General features: G+C 46.8%; 1 protein-coding gene across 7 annotated transcripts in view; it reads left to right on the top strand.

Moving 5' to 3' along the window:
- The window catches only part of ARHGAP32 (Rho GTPase activating protein 32), a 450,132-nt gene that overhangs the window by 392,851 nt on the left and 36,887 nt on the right, over positions 1 to 20,394 (top strand). For all 7 annotated transcript variants that reach the window (XM_090026884.1, XM_090026883.1, XM_090026889.1 and 4 more), the window contains one exon: positions 8,018 to 8,167. In XM_090026884.1, coding sequence (XP_089883010.1) covers positions 8,018 to 8,167 — 150 coding nt within the window. The remainder of the gene's footprint in view (positions 1 to 8,017; positions 8,168 to 20,394) is intronic.

Here is a 20,394-nt window from a genome sequence, read left to right as displayed (position 1 = left end):
GACAAATTATAAATGTGTTGTAACTTTCCATGTGTAGAATCTAATTATTGGAGAATCATCTTAAATTCATTCCCCCTATTTTGCAATGAGGGGTGCAGGGGGAGGGCAGGTGGTAGGAGAGGCAGAAGTAGGGCAGGCAGTGAGTGAGCAGGTGAGGGAGGGAGTCGAGCAGCTTGCCCTCTGTCGCCTGTACTCCATCACTTACCCCCTGCCCATAGGGAAATGGGGGGAAAAATCTTGTCTTGGAGTCAAGTAAGTATGGTCATATCCTCATTTTAAAGATGGGGAAACTGAGGCTTAGAGAGGCTCAGTTATTTGGTTAAGTCACAGTGGAGTAGCAAGGGTGGGGTTATGTTCAGGGTTCGATTTATGGGAGAGTCTGGGGGGGCTGAGACCTCCGATAAGAGATGAGAGCCCCCCTATAAGATTTGAAAATCATAACCTGGGGTGGGGGGTCTCTGATTTTATTAGGGCATTGTGATGGGCAACCCAATTCTTTTTGCAGACCTCTCCCCAGGAATAAAGTGTAATTCAAACCCTGATTATATTTAAGATGCATCCCTTTCTTTTATCATGCGACTGTCTTGCTCTTGCTTGTGCTGGGCATTTAGAAGCACCTGAGAGACTTAGCAGCAAGAGGTCCTTTGACTTTCACTGGTATTTGTACTTTCCCATAAGCAGGAACTTTGGAAAATTCTGTTAAGGTTCAGTTAGGGCAGGGTTGGCAAAATACTACCTGTGGGTCGGATCCAGCCCACAGCTGGCCGGCCACCAACTCATTGCATCTGGAGTGTGTGGAGGTGGCGGCTCCAGCCTCTGGGTGGGCAGCATCAGCTTTTGACACAGTGATATCAGCTGTGGACCTGGGCAGGGACTGCTGCCACAGCAGGTGGGCAGCGGCATCAGCTGTGGATGCTGCCAGCAGGTTCAGGAGCCCCGATGCAGGACCTGCTGGTGGCATCGCATCCACAGATGACACTGCTGCCTTCCCAATGTGGCAGAAGCTCCCACCCAGGGCCCTGACTCAGAACCTGCTGGTCCATCAGCTGTGGACCCAGGCAGGAGCTTCTGCCATGCCGAGCGGGTGGCCATGTCAGCTGCGCTACCGTCGGGTGCTACATTGGGGCTCCAGAACCTGCTGGCTGCAACCAGAGCCGACACTGCCACCTGACTGTGCCCTCTGGAGCGAAAGTCCCCATCTGGGTCTACAGCTGATGCCACCAGCTCCTGGCAAACTACACCTCTGGCTGGGTTCTGGAGCAAAGGAGGGGAGAGAAAAAGAAAGAGATGGATGTGGCCCTTGACATGTCACCAAAACTCCTTAAGTGGGCTTCCAGCTGAAATAATCCCCCCCCCCCAGCCCCAGACGGTTAAAGGAAAAGCTGAATAGGGGTTGAGAGCTCAGTTTACTATTTGCTTGCATTACTCCTTATTTATATTTTAACTGCCCTGATTCAGCAGAACACTGAAGCACAAGCTGGCCAACAAATGGCACAAGCAGCCTCTGCGTGTGACAACCTGCAGATCAGGATGGGGACAGGAATCACAGTTGCTCACAGGGGGTGGACTAGAATCACTAGGTGACCTCCTGAGGTCCCTTCCGACCCACATTTTCCATGATTCTGTGGTGGAGCAGGAAGCTGAAAGCAGATCAGGGAGAGTGGCACTTAGAAACAGCAAAGGGCTAATTTATGGCACAACTTTAGGGCATAAAAATTTGTTCTGCAAGACGCTTGGAACCGACTCTGCAACTGTGGCTGCTGGCCTGCTCTGCTGTATTTAAACATGCATGAGAGGATATTGCTGTTATTTTGAGAGTCAAAGGAGATACTGTCCCTTCTTCCCCCACTGGCACAATAAGACTTACCTGGTATCTTGTTGTTAAGCCCTGATGGCTCATCTGTATGCAAGTACCTGCTTTTCTGACTCTTAAATCATGGGATAGAGTCTTGCTTTTTCTCACTCCTTGTGTCCAGAGGAAAACCAGCTTCTGTGCAGTGAATCATCCTTATGTACACATAAGGGTTTTAATCTGAGAACTATTCTCAAGCTGTGGTAGGGGAAAATGGGTTTAACAAAAGAACCATGTAAATGTTACAGCAGACTGTCAATAACTGAACTTCCAGTTACCTTTATTTGTTCAGGCATTAGACTGGCAGCTCTTTGGACTGGCAGGCAGGTGTAATATGGGAGCTTATATGGAAGAGTCTATTTAATGGAGCAGAAAACAAGGCAATTATTTTAACCTAAACCAGTTGAGTGGCTTAAAATCACCTGAAATTGATCTTGATTTAAGACCCCAGGCTGATTTCTTGTTTGTTGGTTAAACAGGCATTGCTTAAATACCAAGAGTAAAATACTTCATTTCAATCGTGCATGCCGTCAGTACATCTAGAGCAGTGGCACCTAATCTTCTGGCTCCATGGGCTGGCTGAATGGTTGGTTCCTGGGTCTGACCCTGCACTGCCCCAGTCCAGCCCTGTGCTGCCTTCCACCCCAGTCTCCACAGGTATAGAAATCTGGTTCTGGGGGAGCAGCAGTTAATGCTGCCACTGCTCCCCAAGCACCAAATTTCCAGACCCTTGAGGAGCCCTGCAGGCCAGACAATATGACCCCACAGGCTGGGGTTTTAGCACCTCTGACTTAGAGCATTTTTATTAGTTGTGCCGAACCCTTAAAGGCACTTTTTCTAGTAGCCAGTGTTCTCTGTCCAGCTGATGGAGTTGCTTCTAATTTTTTTAATATTTTAAAATAATGTTTTTGTTAATCTAGTTGTTCATCCAGTTTGAATTTTCCAGGCTGGAAAATGCATTCACACGTTTATATACTGTGTTTTTTAATCTATTTAAATAAATATTCAGGATAGCTCGTTGAACTTGTTATTTTCTTAAGAGCCCTTGTAAGAGTTTTCCCTGTTTATTAACTAAGGCTTAATTTTGCGGGGTGTGACTTACCATATGGGGTGTTCAGGACATCTCAGGACCATGCACAGTCTGCTCCCATGGCAGTCGATAGAAGGCTGGGCACAACAGGAGCAGAGTTAGGCCCAAACAGAGAAGTACAGACATGCCTACCTGAGAGGTTTCACTACTTGTGAACGTGGGCAATTTGGTGCCTCCCAAGTCTGGGGGCACCCGCAGGCAGTGGCATGGCCAGATCTGGCAAGCTCCCACAGGCACTGCTGTTAGTGGCAGCCCAGGCAGGGGCGGGGGGGCACATGCCCCCCCCCCCCGATATCCCCCCTGCACATCGCCTATGCCTGTGAAGCTGAGTGAACAATAGAAAATGGGCCCTAAAGTTTTACCCACAAGTTTGCATCACATCTCTTCCTGTTCTGTACAGTGCTTAGGATACTAAAAAGGCTTAGTAAGTAACAGCTGGGAAGATGCTGTGAGACACAGCAAGATGGATAAGATATGCCTCAATCATCATCCTACTGTTTACAGTTTCACAGAAGTCTAGGGCTGGGAGGGACCTTGTGAGATCATTGGGTTCAGCCCCCCTGCTCTGGACAGGAAAGACCACTGGGGTCAAATAACCCCTGCAAGGTGTGCTTCCAATCTTCTTTTGAAGATCTCCAGGGTAGGTGCGTGCACCACCCCTGCTGGGAGTCTATTCCAGAGTCTGGACGCACAAACTGTGAAGAAGTTTTTCCTTGTGTTAACATAGCGTGTTTTCTTTTAAGTAAAAAAAAAATGATCTGGCACGAATCCAAGATCACAATGTGTTCTGCTTGGTGATTCATTCAGCAGTTCATATTGGACTGTGGCGAGTGAAGCTCTTGGGTTTTCTTGGATCCTTAAACCAGCTATTCAGATACACATGTCCTCTGCTGCCTAATAACCTTCTATGTAAACACTCGGGGAGGAGCAAACTGAATGGGCTTTGCATTTATAGTGTTTTATCATCCTGGCTTGGGTTTATAGCCAGTGTGAGGCTAGGCATCCTCTATCCAAGTCTAACAAGGGAGTGAAGTCCAATGTGGATTATTATTCCTGCCTGCTCTGTCCACTTCCTGCAGTTTACGTGTGACAGCTGGTGTTTCTCAAGCACTGCAGTTTTGCCAAGCAATCAGGGATTCAATTTTTTTTTGTTTTCTGCCCTGTTTTTCGCCCCTGAGACCTGAAAATGCAGGTCAGCTTGGGGGGTGTCATGTGTTACGCTGCAGGGACTGCGGCTGGCAGCTCTATGGTGAAAATGGAGAGTAGCCTTGCTGTCTGCTTCTTCCCTTCTCCTTTTGTGCCCTCATCCCACTCTGGCCAGGGATTATGGTTAATATGATAATCCTCATTACCGCTGCCTTCATTAACTTTATTACTGTCTGCTCTTGTTCTTAGTGTGCCATGCAAATGCTATAAACCACTCTCAGGTAAATGGGTGTTTCCATCCAATGAGACTTGGGAGGCTGTTGAGAGAGAAGGAAAGACAACTCCCTGCACTTGTTTCCTTGTAGTGGCTGCTTTACAGTGTAGTAAACACCTCAGGCCAGGTAATGGAAGAGTAGGAGGAGGGCAGTCCAGCTGTGGGGGGGCGGGGCAGGGGCAGGCATGTGCATATGCACGCACATGGACACCAGGCAGCCTGGGAAGCAGCTCCTGCATGTAAGTCTACGGGGGGGAGGGAGGATTGAGGCCCCCATAGGGAGAGAGGAGTTGGGCTAGGGCTGCTGCCCAGCTGGGATGGGGCTTGGGGCCCAGGGCCACAATGTGCGGCCACACGGCCCTGGTGGCGGGCAGGACAGAGCCACAGGTGGTTCTTCTGGGGGCAGGGGGCGCTGACTCCCTGCTGCTGCATGCACTACAAGGGGGAGCATGTGCCCCCCAGATCTGTGTATGGGATGGGCTGCCTGCCCTGCTGCCCTCCCCCACCAGGATTTCCATGGCCCAGCAGGCAGGACCCAGCACAGCAGGGCATTGCGGGCTGGGGAAGCTCCTTGCTGCCGCAAGCCCTGTAGTGTCCTGGCGAGGCACACCCTGCCCACCTGGCAGCAGCAGGGGTGCTGGCACAAAGTTGTGTCCCTTGTTGTTGCCAGATGGGCAGGGGGTGCCTCAACAGAGCCGTTTGGAGGTCCCAGCAGCAGCAACGAGCTTCCCTGCCTAGCCGTGCCAGATCCTGCCTGCGGGCCCATGGAGGACCCGGGGGGAGGGCAGCAGGGTGGGGAACCCAAGCCTGAACCTGCACTGAGCAGCCTGCACCTGCCTTTCCCCCCTGCCCCCAACGGGCTCCGCTTTGCCCATGCCATCCATAGGGGAGGGGGAGGGAGGCTCTGTTCTGCCGCAGCAGCCTCCACCTCCTGCAGGTGGCAGCTGGGGCTTGGGCACTGCTGGGGGGGGCAGGGGGCTGCAGACCTGGGTCCCTGGCTCTGTAGCCCTGGCCCCTGGGGGACCCCTGCAGAAGGGCTGGGGGGGTGGGGTACTAGCAGGGCCATGGGGGCTGTGGGTGGGGGGTGAGGGTCCTGGACCTATGTCCTGAAGAGCAAAGGGGGCAGAGGAAGCTCTGATTTTTCTATGCTAAAAAACCCAGAATCAAATACCAACATTTATAGGTACTTAGAATTAATTTCACTATAGTGATTGAGGCACTGGTAGGCTTCCAAATTGCTTTACAATTGTAAATATATCAATAAAATATCGTGTTCAATTGATACTTATATATATAGTGGTGTTTCATTTTAATCACAGATTTGGGGTTTTTAAACCAGAGAATTTGTGATTTTGTTTTTAAGCTAAGAAAACCAGGATCCCTGCTGATTTTTTTTTTTTTTTTTTTTTTTTTTTTTTCCTGGATGGAGGGGAAAGCACAATGATAGAAAACTAAGGTCCCAGCCTCTGCTTTGCAGTCACTAACGTACACCCAGTCTGACCTGCTGTGCTCTGGGGAGTGGAACAGGAAAAGAAATGAGAGGAAAAAATATTTTTTCTCCAATCTTTCAAATGCATTTAGTTGTAGAGGTAACTTTAGCTAGGAGATCCAAAAAAACCCCCAACAAACCACCTGACAAATGTGATGAAGTTGATACTTTAGTGCTTCGTAATAAAAAGACAGAACTTTCCCGATGATGGAGTACAACTAGAGGGAGGAAAGGGTCCTGGGGACAGTCCTACCCTTGAGAAATAAAACCTTCCACTGATTGCAGAGGGTTTTAGCTTTGGTCTGTGATGAGCAGAGGGAGTGTGTCAATATTCAGCAAGAGAAGGAAGGTCCATTGCTATTGCAGAGGGTAGGGTAGGCCGTATAAACCCTTACTTGATCTGGCTGTTAGCAGGTGAGGCTAAGTTTTGGGGTATTACTTGGAGAATTGTTTTATTATTTGTTTAATCTGCTTTTATGACTTTTATTACTTTTACTGTAAGCTGCCTGGAGCCTTTTGGGGGGGGGAAGGAAGGGGAGGGAAGCATAAAACTACTATAATTTTTTTCCTAAGTATAGTGGTGGCAGTTCTTTACTTCTGGGATAAGTTTTTTCGTGATAGCTAATTGACAAAGAGGAAGAAAAGTCACCTCCCCTTAAAGGTTTGCTGCAATCACCCTTCTGTTTGCAGAATCCCAAATTCCAAAGCAGCTCAAGAAATATAAAGTTTAAGTGCAATATTACAGAGCAGTAATGGCCCTCGGAGAAAAATATGCCTTTGTCCGTGGGTACCTGTGTTGCCTTTTTTCTGTTTAAGTTGACATCTCTCCTAAATTCTGATTACTGTAGTTAAGAGTTCAAAATCAGGTGAACTATAGGTTTCGCAGCTCTCTGGTGTTTGAGGAAGGTGGTTAATCTGATTGCTAGTATTGCAGCATACTGCTACAGGGACCATTATAACTTCATGGTACTATAAAGGCTCCTTGACAAAACAAGTCCTTTTATACCTGGTGATTCAGATTTTTTCTTCTTTTTAAAAAAAAAAATAGAACTCTTCTTGAAGCCAAATTGCTTTTAAATCACATGTACAATGGCACTTTTGTTAGGAAGAGCATTCTTTTGTGCTACCTTACTGCTTTTGGAGGGGTGTCTTGGGAAGAAAAGCTGATATTGAAGAACATTGTCTTGCTTTCTGATTCAAATATATGCTAGGTCTGCTACTCCTATTTACATGCAAGCTGTTTGTGTAGCTCTCGCTTCTCGTCTCCTCCAGAATGGCAGTTATCTGTGCAAATCTCCATTGAACTGATTGTAGATTGCATTCCTTAGTGGACTTGGAAGGTCTTTTCTCAGCTTGATAGCGAAATACAGAGAAACAGCTTTGTTGGCTTTGTCTAGGAACAGGAGGTTAGGAGTCCAGGACTCACTGGTTCTATTCTCGTCTTTGCCATTGATTCATTCTGTGGCCTTTTGGAGGGGGCAAACTCTTGTGCCAATTCTTATGTTCCAGTTTTCCATCCTTTGAATAAGGATAGCAATTCACCTACCTGACAAGCAGCTGAAAGGAACTGAGGACGTTAATAATGCTTAGAGCTCAGGCTCCAGGAGTGCCAAGCACCCACACTTGCACATGAAGTCCAGGGACACTGCAGGTGCTCTGAAAAGCAGGCCCTTCATCCGTATAAAGCTTTCCATCTTCTAGATGTTGTACAAACATTATTGAAGGCAGTCAAACATTATTAAGCCATAGGTTGCTGCCTGGGAGCCCTAATCCACACCCACAGAAATCGATAGCAAAGCATCTGAGACCCTTTATGGGATCATGCACTGTGTCATCTTGGGCGTGGGAGCAGATTATTTTGCTTTCTGCCAGGGGTAGCATACAATTTGCAGCTCTCGGGTGCTGCCTGTCAGTGTACTGAATGGCAGTGATTTCTGTACATTTCCTGCAATAGATGCATTGCAAATTTGTACCTCTTTAAATCTGGTTCTTCTGTTACAGCCTTTCGTACCTGCCTTGGCTCAAATACTGAAGAGTCTTCGTTTAATGTTGGGATTGAGAGCACTTGCTTGCATAAATAATCAATATTGGCCTCCTGCGCTCAGCTGCATCGTGTCCCCCAGTTACGCTGGATGTAACATATGGTGGTTTTGTTTTATTGTGCAGTGTCAAAAAAGCACGGCAAGCTCATCACCTTCCTGCGTACCTTCATGAAGTCTCGCCCAACAAAGCAGAAACTGAAACAGCGCGGGATCCTGAAGGAGAGAGTGTTTGGCTGTGACCTGGGAGAGCATCTCCTCAACTCGGGCCATGATGGTAAGAAAGAAACAACTAAGTGTTTGTGTTGATTCTTGAATCTTAGTTACCAGATGCATTGTTAAGTCACTATTTTCTTTGAAGCCTATAAATATCTCCCTACCCATTTTTTGTGTGATTCGGGCACAGTCTACAACCCAGATCTTTCCATCTGCCTTTTTTTTCCTTAAAATACCAAAGCTGAAGCAATTCATTGGATTTTACTTTTCATCTCAGAATGTTACTTTTCTCAAACCCATCTCAGCTGCCTGCCTGCTGTTCCTTTAGTCCCCATCCACCACTAAAATAAGAGTCAGGAAACAGGTGTGTGCTCCAAGGAGAATACATATCCATTGCTGGCTCTTCCCATACACAACATCTATTACTGGAGAGAGTGTGTCAGTGAACTAGAATTGCATCATGACTGCTGCGTACCACAACACGCAGGAAGAAGAGAGCAAGGGAAGCAACTCTCAATAGATTTCGTTCCAGCTGATCAGAAGTTACTGCCGTAAGCAGCATCTCCCTCCTGATGGCTTTGAGGAAAGCAGCAGGCAGAGCAGGGCCCCGGGTGGTTGGTCAGGGATACGGCCTTGCCTCCCAGCTTATGTCGGCTTTTTCTCCCGTTGTTTTTTGGTTAACAAAAAAGATCACGGATCGCGGGAAGTGGCCAGTATAACCTGGCAAAGTCCGTACCCTCGTGTTTTATGGCTTTTGTTTTGAGGGAGGAAAACAAGGTAGTGCAGGGGGCTTTCTCTACTTAGTTTCCTCCGGTTGTAATGTAGATTCTGTTCCTGCAGATGTCTTGGTGGGGAGGGGATGTGTTTATGCAGAGCTGCATGTGTTGAAAGCTAATTTTGCTGCTCGCATTAAGTATTTTACTACCAGTTTTGGAATCAGATTGTATTTACGACATCAGGACTATGGCAAGGTTCACTGCCTTGTTAATTTGAACCAGTGGAGGCCTCACAGGTTCACAGAAGTTTAGGGCTCATTTTTGCTGGGGCTAGAAAAGTACCTAAGAATTAGAGCGTGGCTGGTGTGGAAGCAGACACTGAGTCTGTGTCCCACCTAAGCAGTGGATCTGGAATGGCTGCTTTGTCATCGAGCCACTGTAAAACTATTCAATATTAACTTGCAGTGGGGGAAATCAAGAGGTTCAAAAAGCAGGCCAGCAGAATAAGCTTGTTATGCGGGAACAGAAAGTGCTTGTCCCTCCTCTTGTTCCCTTCAGCTACATAAGACTGAAGCTAATTCCAGCTCTTCTTAGTGTCCTGCCCTGTCATCATCCCTACTCATTAGGAGAGATGCAGATCCTCGACACTGTATTTTCCTGAGAGCCAAGCAGCTGAGGGCTAGTCCCAGGTTTCAACCCATCACACACACCTCCATGCGCATGGCTGTGCTGTGTTAATGAGGTCTCATCATTGAAGGAGTTTCCAGTTGCTTTCGATCTTGACTTAATAACTCTTTCCTAGCTCCCCAGAGAGTGAAGCAGATCCAATTTGGATGTTGCTAACAGGGGCCAGGTCTCCATTTCTCACAGCAGGGTTGGGTTTTTTTCAGTGCAGTTCAGCTCCTTGACCTGTATTCCAAGTGATGTAATCTGAGGAATTAGTTTTGTGGAGACATTTTTGTGTTCCAGTAAATCAAACCATGTGTACGTGCAGCATTTTAAGCATCTGTTACTGTGAAGCCTTAGATGCGTTAGTCTCAAAGCCAATTATAAAGCATAGCCTGGTGATCTGTTTAAAGGGGATTGAGATAACATGAGACCCTATGTGAGTTAGATGGAGATGGACACAATAATATCCTTTCATCTCAGAGATCATACAGGAGCTCAGAGAACATTTTCAGAGGAACTACTAGCACATAACACTAAAGATACAGACAACTTTGCATCCACAAAACATTGCATCAGGTTTCAATTCACAGAAATCCTTTTTATAGGTCAATAATAATTTTTGACGCATTGGTTCACAGTCCCCAAAGACTCTGTATGGTTCAAGAAAAAAACTTCTACACGGGATAGCTTTGAAACAGATGACAGCCCATTTATATGCTCTCCAGAAATGCAGAATGGAGCCATAGTTGAGTTCTGGATGTTGAGAATTATCAAGTGATCACTGGCAAAGCCCCCTGCTAAGGATTTATTCTAGTCCCATTTTTCTAAAGAGCTATAAAGAGCTTCATTAGTGACCTGGATGAGAGTGTGGAGAGCACCCTGTTCAAGTTAGCTGATGACACCAAGCTGTGGGGTAAAGTGAATACACCGGCAGGCAGGGACCGCATCCAGGCAGACCCGGATAGGTTAGGGAAATGGGTGGATCTGAACAGGATGCGGTTCAACAAGGACAAGTGCAGGGTGCTGCACCTGGGGAGAGGGAACCAGCATTATGGTTAGAGGTTAGGGGCTGACCCTCTTGGCAGCACACAGGCGGAGAGGGATCTTGGAGTCAGGACTGACTCCAGGATGAATGAGTCGCCAGTGCAACGAAGCAACGGGCAGAGCCAACCGCACCCTGTCCTGCATCAACAGGGGCATCACTACCAGGGCCCGAGAGGTCTTGCTCTCCCTCTGTGCAGCACTGGTCAGGCTGCAGCTGGAGTCCTGCGTCCAGTTCTGGGCTCTGCACTTCAGGAAGGACATGGAAAATCTGGAGAGGGTCCAGAGGAGGCCACTCGTATGGTTGGGGGCCTCCGTGGCTAGCCCTATGAGGAGAGGCTGAGGGACCTGAATCTCTTTAGTCCGCGCAAGAGGAGACCGAGGGGGGATCTTGTGGCTGCCTACAACCTTATCAGGGGCCACCAGCAGGGACTCGGAGAAAGTCTGGTCACCAGGGCCCCCTTGGAGTCACCAGGAACAGTGGCCACAGGCTGAGGGAGGAGAGGTTTAGGTTAGATATTAGGAAGAACTACTTCACGGTAAGGGTGGCCAGAGCCTGGAATAGGCTTCCCAGAGAGGTGGTGCTCTCACCTTCCCTGGAAATCTTCAAGAGGAGACTGGAGAGGCACCTGGCTGGGGTCTTATGACCCCTGCCACCCCCAGTGCTCCTTCCTGCCCATGGCGGGGGGTCGGACTCGATGATCTGTCCAGGTCCCTCCCGACTCAGTGATTCTATGATTCTTAAACTGGCTTTTCTCAGACATGGGTCCAATATTTATCATTACATTTCTTCTACCTGGAAGTATGCAAAATACTTTACAGCTCAGTTAAAACAAAGTCTAAGATTTGATCCCATGTTACAGTTGCATAAGTCGTTCCTCTGAATTCAACGCAACTGTTTACATGAGTAAGAAAGAATAAGTTTTTGCAGAAATGGTTCTTAGTTTTAGATCTGAGGTGATGAGTAAGAGTAACTGAGAGAAAAGGAGGAGAAAAGCCTCAAGGGAAAATAAAGACCATGGCAGGATTATGTGGTTACTTGGTTTGAAGAACAGGCACATCTCAGCAATGCATATATTTAATATTAAAACTTAAAATACTAACAGCTAAACCTTAGTAAACACTGAACGTTGACATCTGCTGGTGAATGCTTTGTTTTATTAGTGGAAGTTAGGCATATAAGAAGAATTGGGTTTATGTAGGCCTGCAAATCTACAAAGGAATTTATAAACACAGATGAAGTATAGTCTCTATTGGAGAGTTTAAATCTGAACTGACAGGATGGCGAAGTGGATAGGGCCCTGGACTGAGAGTGCCTGTGACGAGATGGGTGAGTACTTTGCTGCTGGTCTGGATTGTTTTTTACAGACATTACCCTGTTTGCTTTTGTCTCTATTATGCTAACACCCCAGCCTGTACCAGGCATGGGATTGTTCTGTGCTAAGCACAGGACTTTGCACTTGTCCTCGTTGAACCTGATGAGATTGCTTTTGGCCCAATCCTCCAATTTGTCTGGGTCACTCTGAATCCTAGCCCTACCCTCCAGTGTATCTATTACTCCCCCCAACTTGACGTCATCTGCAAACTTGCTGAGGGTGCGCTCTGCGCCATCTTCCAAGTTGTTGATGAAGACATTGAACAAAACTGGCACCAGGACTGACCCCTGGAGTGCATCACTTGATACCGGCTGCCATCTAGACATCAAGACATTGATTACTACCCTCTGAGCCTGATGATCCAGCCAGTTTTCTATCCACCTTACAGTCCATTCATCCAGCCCATACTTCATTAGCATGTTTGCGAGAATGTTGTGGGAGACCATATCAAAAGACTTGCTAAAATCAAGGTACACTATATCCACCGGTCTCCCTGCATTCACCTCATCATAGAAAGCAATCAGGCTGGGCAGGCATGACTTGCCCCTGGTGAATCCATGCTGACCGTTCCGAATCGCCGCCTTCTCCTCCAAGTGCTTAGAAATGGATTCCTTGAGGACCTGCTCCATGATTTTCCAGGGACTGAGGTGAAGCTGCCTGGTCTATAGTTCCGTGGATCCTCTTTCTTCCCTTTCCAAAATATGGGCAGTAATCCATGACCATTCCTGATCATCATGAGTTGTCAGAGCTGATGGCCAGTGGCTCTGCAATCTCGTCAGCGAACTCCCTCAGCATCCTCGGGTGCATCCCATCCAATCCATGGACTTGTACACATCCAGCTTTTCTAAATAGTCCCTACCTTGTTCTTTCACCACTAAGGGTTGCTCACCTCCTCCCCAAACTGTGCTGCCCGGTGCAGTCGTCTGGGAACTGACCTTGCCTGTGAAGACTGAGGTTAAGGAGGCATTGAGCACTTCAGCCTTTTCTGCATCCTCTGTCACAAGGCTGCCTCCCCCATTCAGTAAGGGACCTGCACTTCCCCTGATCTTTTTGCTACCGACGTACTTGTAGAAACCCTTCTTGTTCCCTTCATGTCCCTTGCTAGCTGTAACTCCAATTGCTCTTTGGTCCTGCTTATATTCCAAGTTTTGTCCAAGTTTCCACTTCTTATAGGCTTCCTTTTTGTGATTTGGTTTACTGAAGAGTTCCCTACTAAGCCAAGCTGGTCTTCTGCCACACTTGCCAGTCTTCCTGTGCATCAGGATGGTTTGTTTCTGCACTCTCAGTAAGGCTTCTTTGAAGTGCAGCGAGCTCTCCTGGACTCCTCTCCCCCTCAGCCTGGCTTCCCTGGGGATCCTGCCCATGAGTTCCCTGAGTAAGTCGAAGTCTGCTTTTCTGAAGTCCAGGGTCCTTACTCTGCTGCTCTCCATCCTTCCTTTCCTCAAGATCCTGAACTCAATCAACTTGCGGTTGCTGCTGCCCAAGTTGCTGTCTGTTATTACATTCCCCACCAATTCATCTCTGTTTGTGAGCAGCAGGTTGAGAAAAGCATGGCCCCTAGTTGGCTGCTCCAACACTTGCACCAGGGAGTTGTCCCCAGCACTGTCCAAAAGCTTCCTGGATTGCCTGTGCGCTGCTGTGTTGACCTCCCAGCAGATGTCTGGGTGACTGAAATCCCCCATGAGAACCAGGACTTGTGATCGGGAAACTTCTGCTAGCTCTTTGAAGAAAGCCTCATCCACCACTTTCTCTCGGTCTGGTGGTCTATAGCAGACCCCCACCACGCCATCACCCTTGTTGCTCTCCCCTCTGACCCTCATCCAGAGACTTTCAACAGCCCTGTCTCCAACGTCATACTGGAGGTCTGAGCAATCACACAGCTCTTTTACATACAGCACAACTCCTCCTCCTCTTCTCCCCTGCCTGTCCTTCCTGAACGGTTTGACCCCATCCACGACAGTGCTCCAGTCATGCGAGCTCCCACCCAGTCTCTGTTATCCCAGTCAAGTCATAGATCTGTGAGTGTGTGAAACCTGCTTGTTTCCCAGGCTCCGTGCATTCATGTACAGGCACCCAAGGTAACTAGTTGATTGCCCTGCTTTCTCGGCAAGTATGAGAACACCTCCCCTTTTGCCCCCTCCTGCTTGCTCTTCCTCCAGGTCTCCTGCTTCCCGCTTACCTCAGAGCTTTGGTCTCCATCCCCTGCCGATGAACAGAGTTCGCTTTTCAGATGATCTGAATCAGAGAGAGAGAGTAGCATTGCAAAAACACCTAAGTCCCATTTCAAAAGTGACTACTTTGAAAGTCCTGGACACTTAGGAGCTAAGTTAGTCTCGCTGAAAATCAAGGGTCTTGGATTCTTAAGTCAGTTGTGCTAGGAGGAAATTAAATCCCTGTCCCCCAAGTCTGGTGTTTTAGTCATGAAACCATCCTTCCCATGACTGTTAGAGATATGCCCTCTCCCTGTTTTCTAAGTAAAGGTTTCTGCCCTTTTAAAATAGGAAGCAAGGTCAGAAGTGTGAAGAAAAAAAATGCTTAGCATTTAGCAAGTGCTTTAGGTCCTCAGTGGCCTTTAACAAGCACAACATCCTGGTGATTCTTGTTCGCAGATGGGGAAACTGTCAGGGAGCTAAAGCAAATTTGTCCAGTAGATCGAGCAAAGATATTTGGAGATGGAATCGAGGCCTGCCAATGTAGTCCTGTGCTCCAGCCATTGGACTGTGCTGCCGCTCCCTGGATTCAGACTGCAGCATGCCATCCTCAGTGAAACTAATGCTCTCTACTTGTGACAGCTGAACAGCACATTTCATATGGATGCAGAGAGTGCCTCGTGTCTCTCATTTTCATCTGTCTTCCAGTTGAGCTGCAAATTGAACGATTGCCTTGAGCCGTAAAGTTTCCCTGCAGAATGAAAATCTTCATATATTTGGAGGCTGTTGAGCTCCATTGTTCTCTTTCAGGTCTCCCTCTACCAGTAAGGGTGACTGAATTAATCCCCCCTGGAGAGGTATTGATTTTCATTGTGCAGAACAGTTCTGTTAAGAGGTCTGGCATGGAAGGGACTTTAAGAGTTTTTTGCCTCCATTTATTTTTTAGTGCTTGTTGACTTCTTTAGCTTCTAAATACTTCTCCCAGTGGTGAGGAGTCATTTGAAAAACACCCTAGGCTTCCTACACAATACATGTTTCATCACCAGCTGGGAGAGAGGCATGTTCAGCATTGCTTTGACTAGGGAAATCTCTTTGTTCTTCCTTTTATGGCACAAGTAAGGATGGAAGCAAAGACCAGACTTTTTGTTAGGAAAACTAAGAAGTAATTCTTCAGCTTTTAACCCCAAATGGGAAGAATATTATTAATTAACTCTTAAGAGTCAAGACCTGGGTACTGGGTTGTTATAAACAAGGTGGGCAATGGGGAGAGGGGTGGTTCAGTGGTTTGGAAACTAAACTAGTAGTCTGGCTCCTGGTTTGGTCTTACCGGGTGTAGCAATGGACAAGGCTCTTCTCTCTCTGTACCTCAATTTTCCTATCTGTAAAATATGGACAGTAACACCCAGTGCAAGGAAAGTGTTGTAGCAGGTATTCTGATAGGCAGCTGATTAAAATAGTCATATGGATGTGTTTTTTACATTAGCGCATAGCATAACACACGTTCGAAAGGAGCAAGGTAAGCCGTATTTTATGTGCAGTCAGAACTGGTGCCATGGGTAACTTGGGGTAACTACTTGCATATCGAGGAACATTGGAGAGAACCGCCTGTGTGTAACGCATGTCCTGAAGCCTTTCTTGCTGCCTTCTTAGATACCTGATAAAATAATCTCTCTCTGTTATTAGGATGGCACACAGGATAATGGAGAAGGGCACCAATCCTGCTGGTGGTAAGCCCCCTCCATTCCCGTTTGCTTACAAAAGGGTTTTATTCCTATGTGCTTTTAAAATAATTCGTAAAGCAAGGCGCTTGTGCCACCTTGGGGTTTCCAGTTACGTCAACACCTATTCTGGTTCCTTTGGTGTTTAATAGCACCGGAGTCCTGGCATCTGTGATTTGCCACCTGCCCACTGTTTATTTAATTTTTTCAGTAGTAAGTTGTTACAGGCTTCGCTAAAGGACGAATGTGCTTAGAAAAGCAGGTTTGAACAAGAAAAGATGTGAGACGAAATTTCAGTTGGGAGGATCTATGTGGGCAGGGGGAAAACCAGCTCCATTCCTGTTAGGTTGTCTAGCTCAAGAAAGACTTCACAACTGCTCTGTCATCTCTCTGGTTCCTAACACTCATTTGAGTAGCCCCTTATTAATCATTAGTGATTTTAAATATAAATAATGTCTGTCTGGTTGCCCTTGACTCTTGGCCAAGTTATGAAGAAAACCACAGTTGTAGGTCTTGATTTAGTATTTAGACTTCATTTGGTCTTTCTTGATGCTGCAACACCGACATGTGCATTGGCCCTGTTTCCATCGCCATCTCTCACGTTTATTGGACAACAACAAACCAAAGGGAAAAATTATACCTAAGGAATGAATATTAATTAACAGTGGGGAAACTACCTAAATCCACAAATGTGTGTGGGCTTTTTTATTTCCTCTTTTTCTTTCATTAATTGTATCCGTAATGTGACATATAAGGGCAGTCTGTGAAATTATGGGGCCTTTGTGTAATTTGGAAGTGTTACCAAGGCCCAAATGGAATTCTTACTCAAAGTGGCCTCCATTGGTCATTTCTTTTCCTTCTAGAGATCCTCGAGGAGCAGCTATTTGAAAGAATGAAGTATATTCCCATTGCAAGATCTTTGCCCCAGAGCCTGTCTGTCTTTTAATGTTTTCTTAGCACCCAGTGCAACATGACCTCACTCCTGGTCAGGGCTTCTGGGTACTAATGCAGTACAGATAACACAAATAATCACATGAAACTAATAATCCCAGGGTTTAGGTCCCAAATTATTTTGGGAACAGTTAAGACTTGAATCTTAGCAACCGCATCAACAGCTTTGCTTAACCAATAACTTCTTGTGCCTACACATAGGTTTGTTAACTGCTGCATGCAGAGTTAGATTGTGTGAATGGAAAATTTGGAACTGAATGGCAAAGTTGGCCACTTTCTGATCCAGCCTTTAATTGATTATCTCTAGGACAGGTTCACTATCTATGAGTAATGGTGTTCATAGATAGTGAGTAATGGCGATCCCTAGTTTGGGAACTACTGCCTTTCATCCTGTTAGAAATGAATGCCCAGGGTCTGGATGCTCAAATGGGCTCTTAGGGACTTGGAAGAGACCTGGCCTAACTCACAAGTCTGTTGTACAGATAGATAAATACCTTGGGGCATTTTGATAAGTTTGATGGTGGCCGCTACCTTAATAAAATTGAGCTCCCATGTGCAAGATGTCGACCTGAGGCTTAGAAATTGGTAGCTGGGCCCTTTCTTATGTTCTCCAGGTTCAGTGCACTCTAATGTGAAAACAGAGAGCTCTCCCTTCTTCTGCCATCCTTAATAGTGCCTTATTCTGCCAAGAGCCATTAAAAGAAGTTCAGTTACTCAAAGTAAGCATCTAATTAGTATAAGAAGACAGAACCTAGTTTGCTGTGTATTTCCTTCAGCCAGACCTAATTAAAATTACATACAAAGGTATGTACATGTACAGGGAGAGTGTTTTAAAAGCTGTCTACTAGTTTTATAGGCACTGACTGTATTCCCTGGGATCTGCGAACAGAATGTCTCTCGCATCAGTCAAATCTTTGAAAGGACTTAAACATTTTAAAGCATGCCTGTGTGTCTGTGTTTCTATCTATAAAGACATGTTTTACCCATGATGGGTTTCAAGTGCATTTTTTTTCATTAGCTAGTGGAGAAGGCTGATTGGCACATTTATATGTTGTGTTTTTGTGCGATCTGTTTGTCATTCCAAACCTTCCAGCTGTTGCCTGTGGCCCCTTATTGCTTTCTGTTACCTTTATTTTACATAGCACAGAAGTACTGTCTTGTGCCTGTAGTTTCCCTTAAATCTGTTTCACACAGCATTTATCGCAGTTCCACACAATCACGTCGTAAACCGGAAGAAGCAACTTGTAAAGTTGCATTACGGGGCAGTAATTCAGGAAAGCTGCTCTGGATGACTTTATAGCCCATTTGAGTGTTTTGCCTTGCAAGTCCTAACATCATCCAGACCCCTTTTTTATATGGCTGTCCTGGCCAGCTGTTACTCTGGCCGGCTAGCTTGTTACTATTGAGTTTGATTGTTTGGTTAGTTTCTATCCTGAAGCCCACTACTTAACAGATGTATTTAAATCTAAGATTGCTTGTATTATTGTTGCTTTCAATCACTTTATAAAGGAATCTGTAACGAGTGACCTACATGGTCAAAGAGAGAGACAAGAGCTCAGTAAGAAACAGGTGCTCTAGCTGAGAACACAAGTCTCCTACAGCTTCCCTGTGATTGCAGGCAAATTACTTGACTCTTATCTCTGTTTCTTCATCTTCATAACGGGGTTACTAACCAATCCTCGTGTCCTAGCAGAGTCCTATGCCAACAAGAATCAGCTGATCCATACAGTTGATGCCAAGAGAACACCTCACCTACCACAGCCCCATATACCACCCTAGGAGTGCTATTAAAATGAGCATTGATACCTTTGAAGGTCAACTGTTTTGAGTTGTTTGGTAGGGCTGTGCAAAGCTTTGGTAGCCAATTGGATTTGGAGAAGATTCGGCCAGATTTGGTGGCCGAATCTCCGAATCCCAATCGAATCAGAAGATCAGTTAAAAGGTCGAATCAGAAGATCAGTTAAAAGGTCCAGATTGAATCGGACGCCTCTGAATCAATTCGGAAAAGATTTAGCGCCACTTTGGAGGTACGGCCATAGACTAAACAGGCAGCAGTCCTCACCATGCTGGGCACAGCTGCCTCCAGCTGGTAAGTCTGTTGTGGTGAGCAGGCAGGGAGGGAGGAACTGCGGGAGGGGGCAGATCAGTGCCCCCGCGGGGAGGGAGGGATTGGGGCTGGGGCTGGGACAAGCTGCTCAGCCGGGACCGGGGGGCGGCCACGGGACTTGGGGAGAGGGGCGGCGGGGGTGGGGTGGGGGATGTGCTGCCTGTTTAGTCTATGGCCAGATCTCCAAAGTGGCGCTGAATCTTTTCATCCAATTCAGCCAAATTGAATTGGAACAGTGATTTCAAATCTCCGAATTGAATCACTGTCCCTCTGAATCGGCCAAATCCAAATAGAATACTTGCCACTTCACATAGGCCTGTCATTTGGGACCAGTTTCCAAAGCTGATGGGTACTTGTTTTATTGCTCCAGTGTGCCCTCCACCAGGCTGATAGAAGCCAAGCTCCTATCACGTGGGTGAGCACAGTGAGGGAGAGCATTACAGATCTTGTGTAGAGACGCCATCTCTCTGATGAAATTGGAGTCCTCTGAGCTGTATGGAGCTGAGGGGAAAAGCACAAGCTGTTAAATTCCTAGAAGACATCATTTCTACCCTTTTCCAACCTGCTTCTGCAGCAACCGGAAGTATAGCCTTGATGAAAGACATTCTTTATGCCTCAGCCATGCAAAGAACAGCAGGGGGTTGGCAATTAATTTGCATTTTGAAATAGTACTGCTATAAGGAGGGAAGACATGGAAAGAAATCTTATGCATTGCACAGGGACAGCTCACATTTCTTTTCCTCACTTTAAAGAAGTAAAGATATATTTTTTTTCTCTTAAAATATTTAGGTGCAGTGAATTTTAGTGACCAATTCAGGGAAAACAAAGGCCTGGTCTGCTGGTAAAAGCCCTGATGAGGATACAGTTATATATATCGGTGTACAAGTACTGTAGAAGTATTCCCCTTTCTATAAAGAAGATATAAATAGCCAGTATAAAGCATTTTATATTAATATAATTGTATCCATGCTAAGGGGCTTGTACCATGTATTGTACTTATCAAAGTGGTACAACTTTCAGTACAGAGCATGCCCAAACTTCAGGAAAGTAGGGGTGCACCGATAGAGGTTTTTGGGGCTAATCCCGAGGAGATATTTAAGGAGGCATATCGGGGGATACCGATCTGATTTCCAATACAGCTGCCTCCAGCTGGTAAGTCCAGTGTGGTGGAAGGGGTGTGGTGGTGGCCAATCAATGCCCACCCCGGTGAGGGAGAGGGTAGGGGCAGGCACTGCCCAGGCAGGGTGGGGGGCTGGAGCGGCAGCTCATGGGGAGGGCAGGTCCCACCACTGCTTGCACCCTCAGAGGGCACGGCTCTTCCCGGCGCGTGGGTGGAGGTGAGGCATTGAGCTGGGCGGCGGCAGTGCTGGGAGTGGAGTGGCAGCGAAATTTGGGATGGATGCAGCATCCTCGCAGCACCACTAGTGCCCATTCCAAGTCCAGCCCCTACCAAGAAGAGTCGCATGCAGCCCGCCTTGCCCAGCGCATATCTGTGGGGGCACATGCCCCATCTGGGCAGTGCCTACTCCTGTCCCAGCCCCCTCCCTCACCGCAGGGGGT

The sequence above is a fragment of the Crocodylus siamensis genome, chromosome 14 (genome assembly GCF_052110815.1).
Source record: "Crocodylus siamensis isolate JL-2025a chromosome 14, ASM5211081v1, whole genome shotgun sequence".
NCBI classification, from domain to species: Eukaryota; Metazoa; Chordata; order Crocodylia; family Crocodylidae; genus Crocodylus; species Crocodylus siamensis.
The sequence above is the reverse complement of the archived record's forward strand: the minus strand, read 5'-3'. Positions and strand labels throughout refer to the sequence as shown.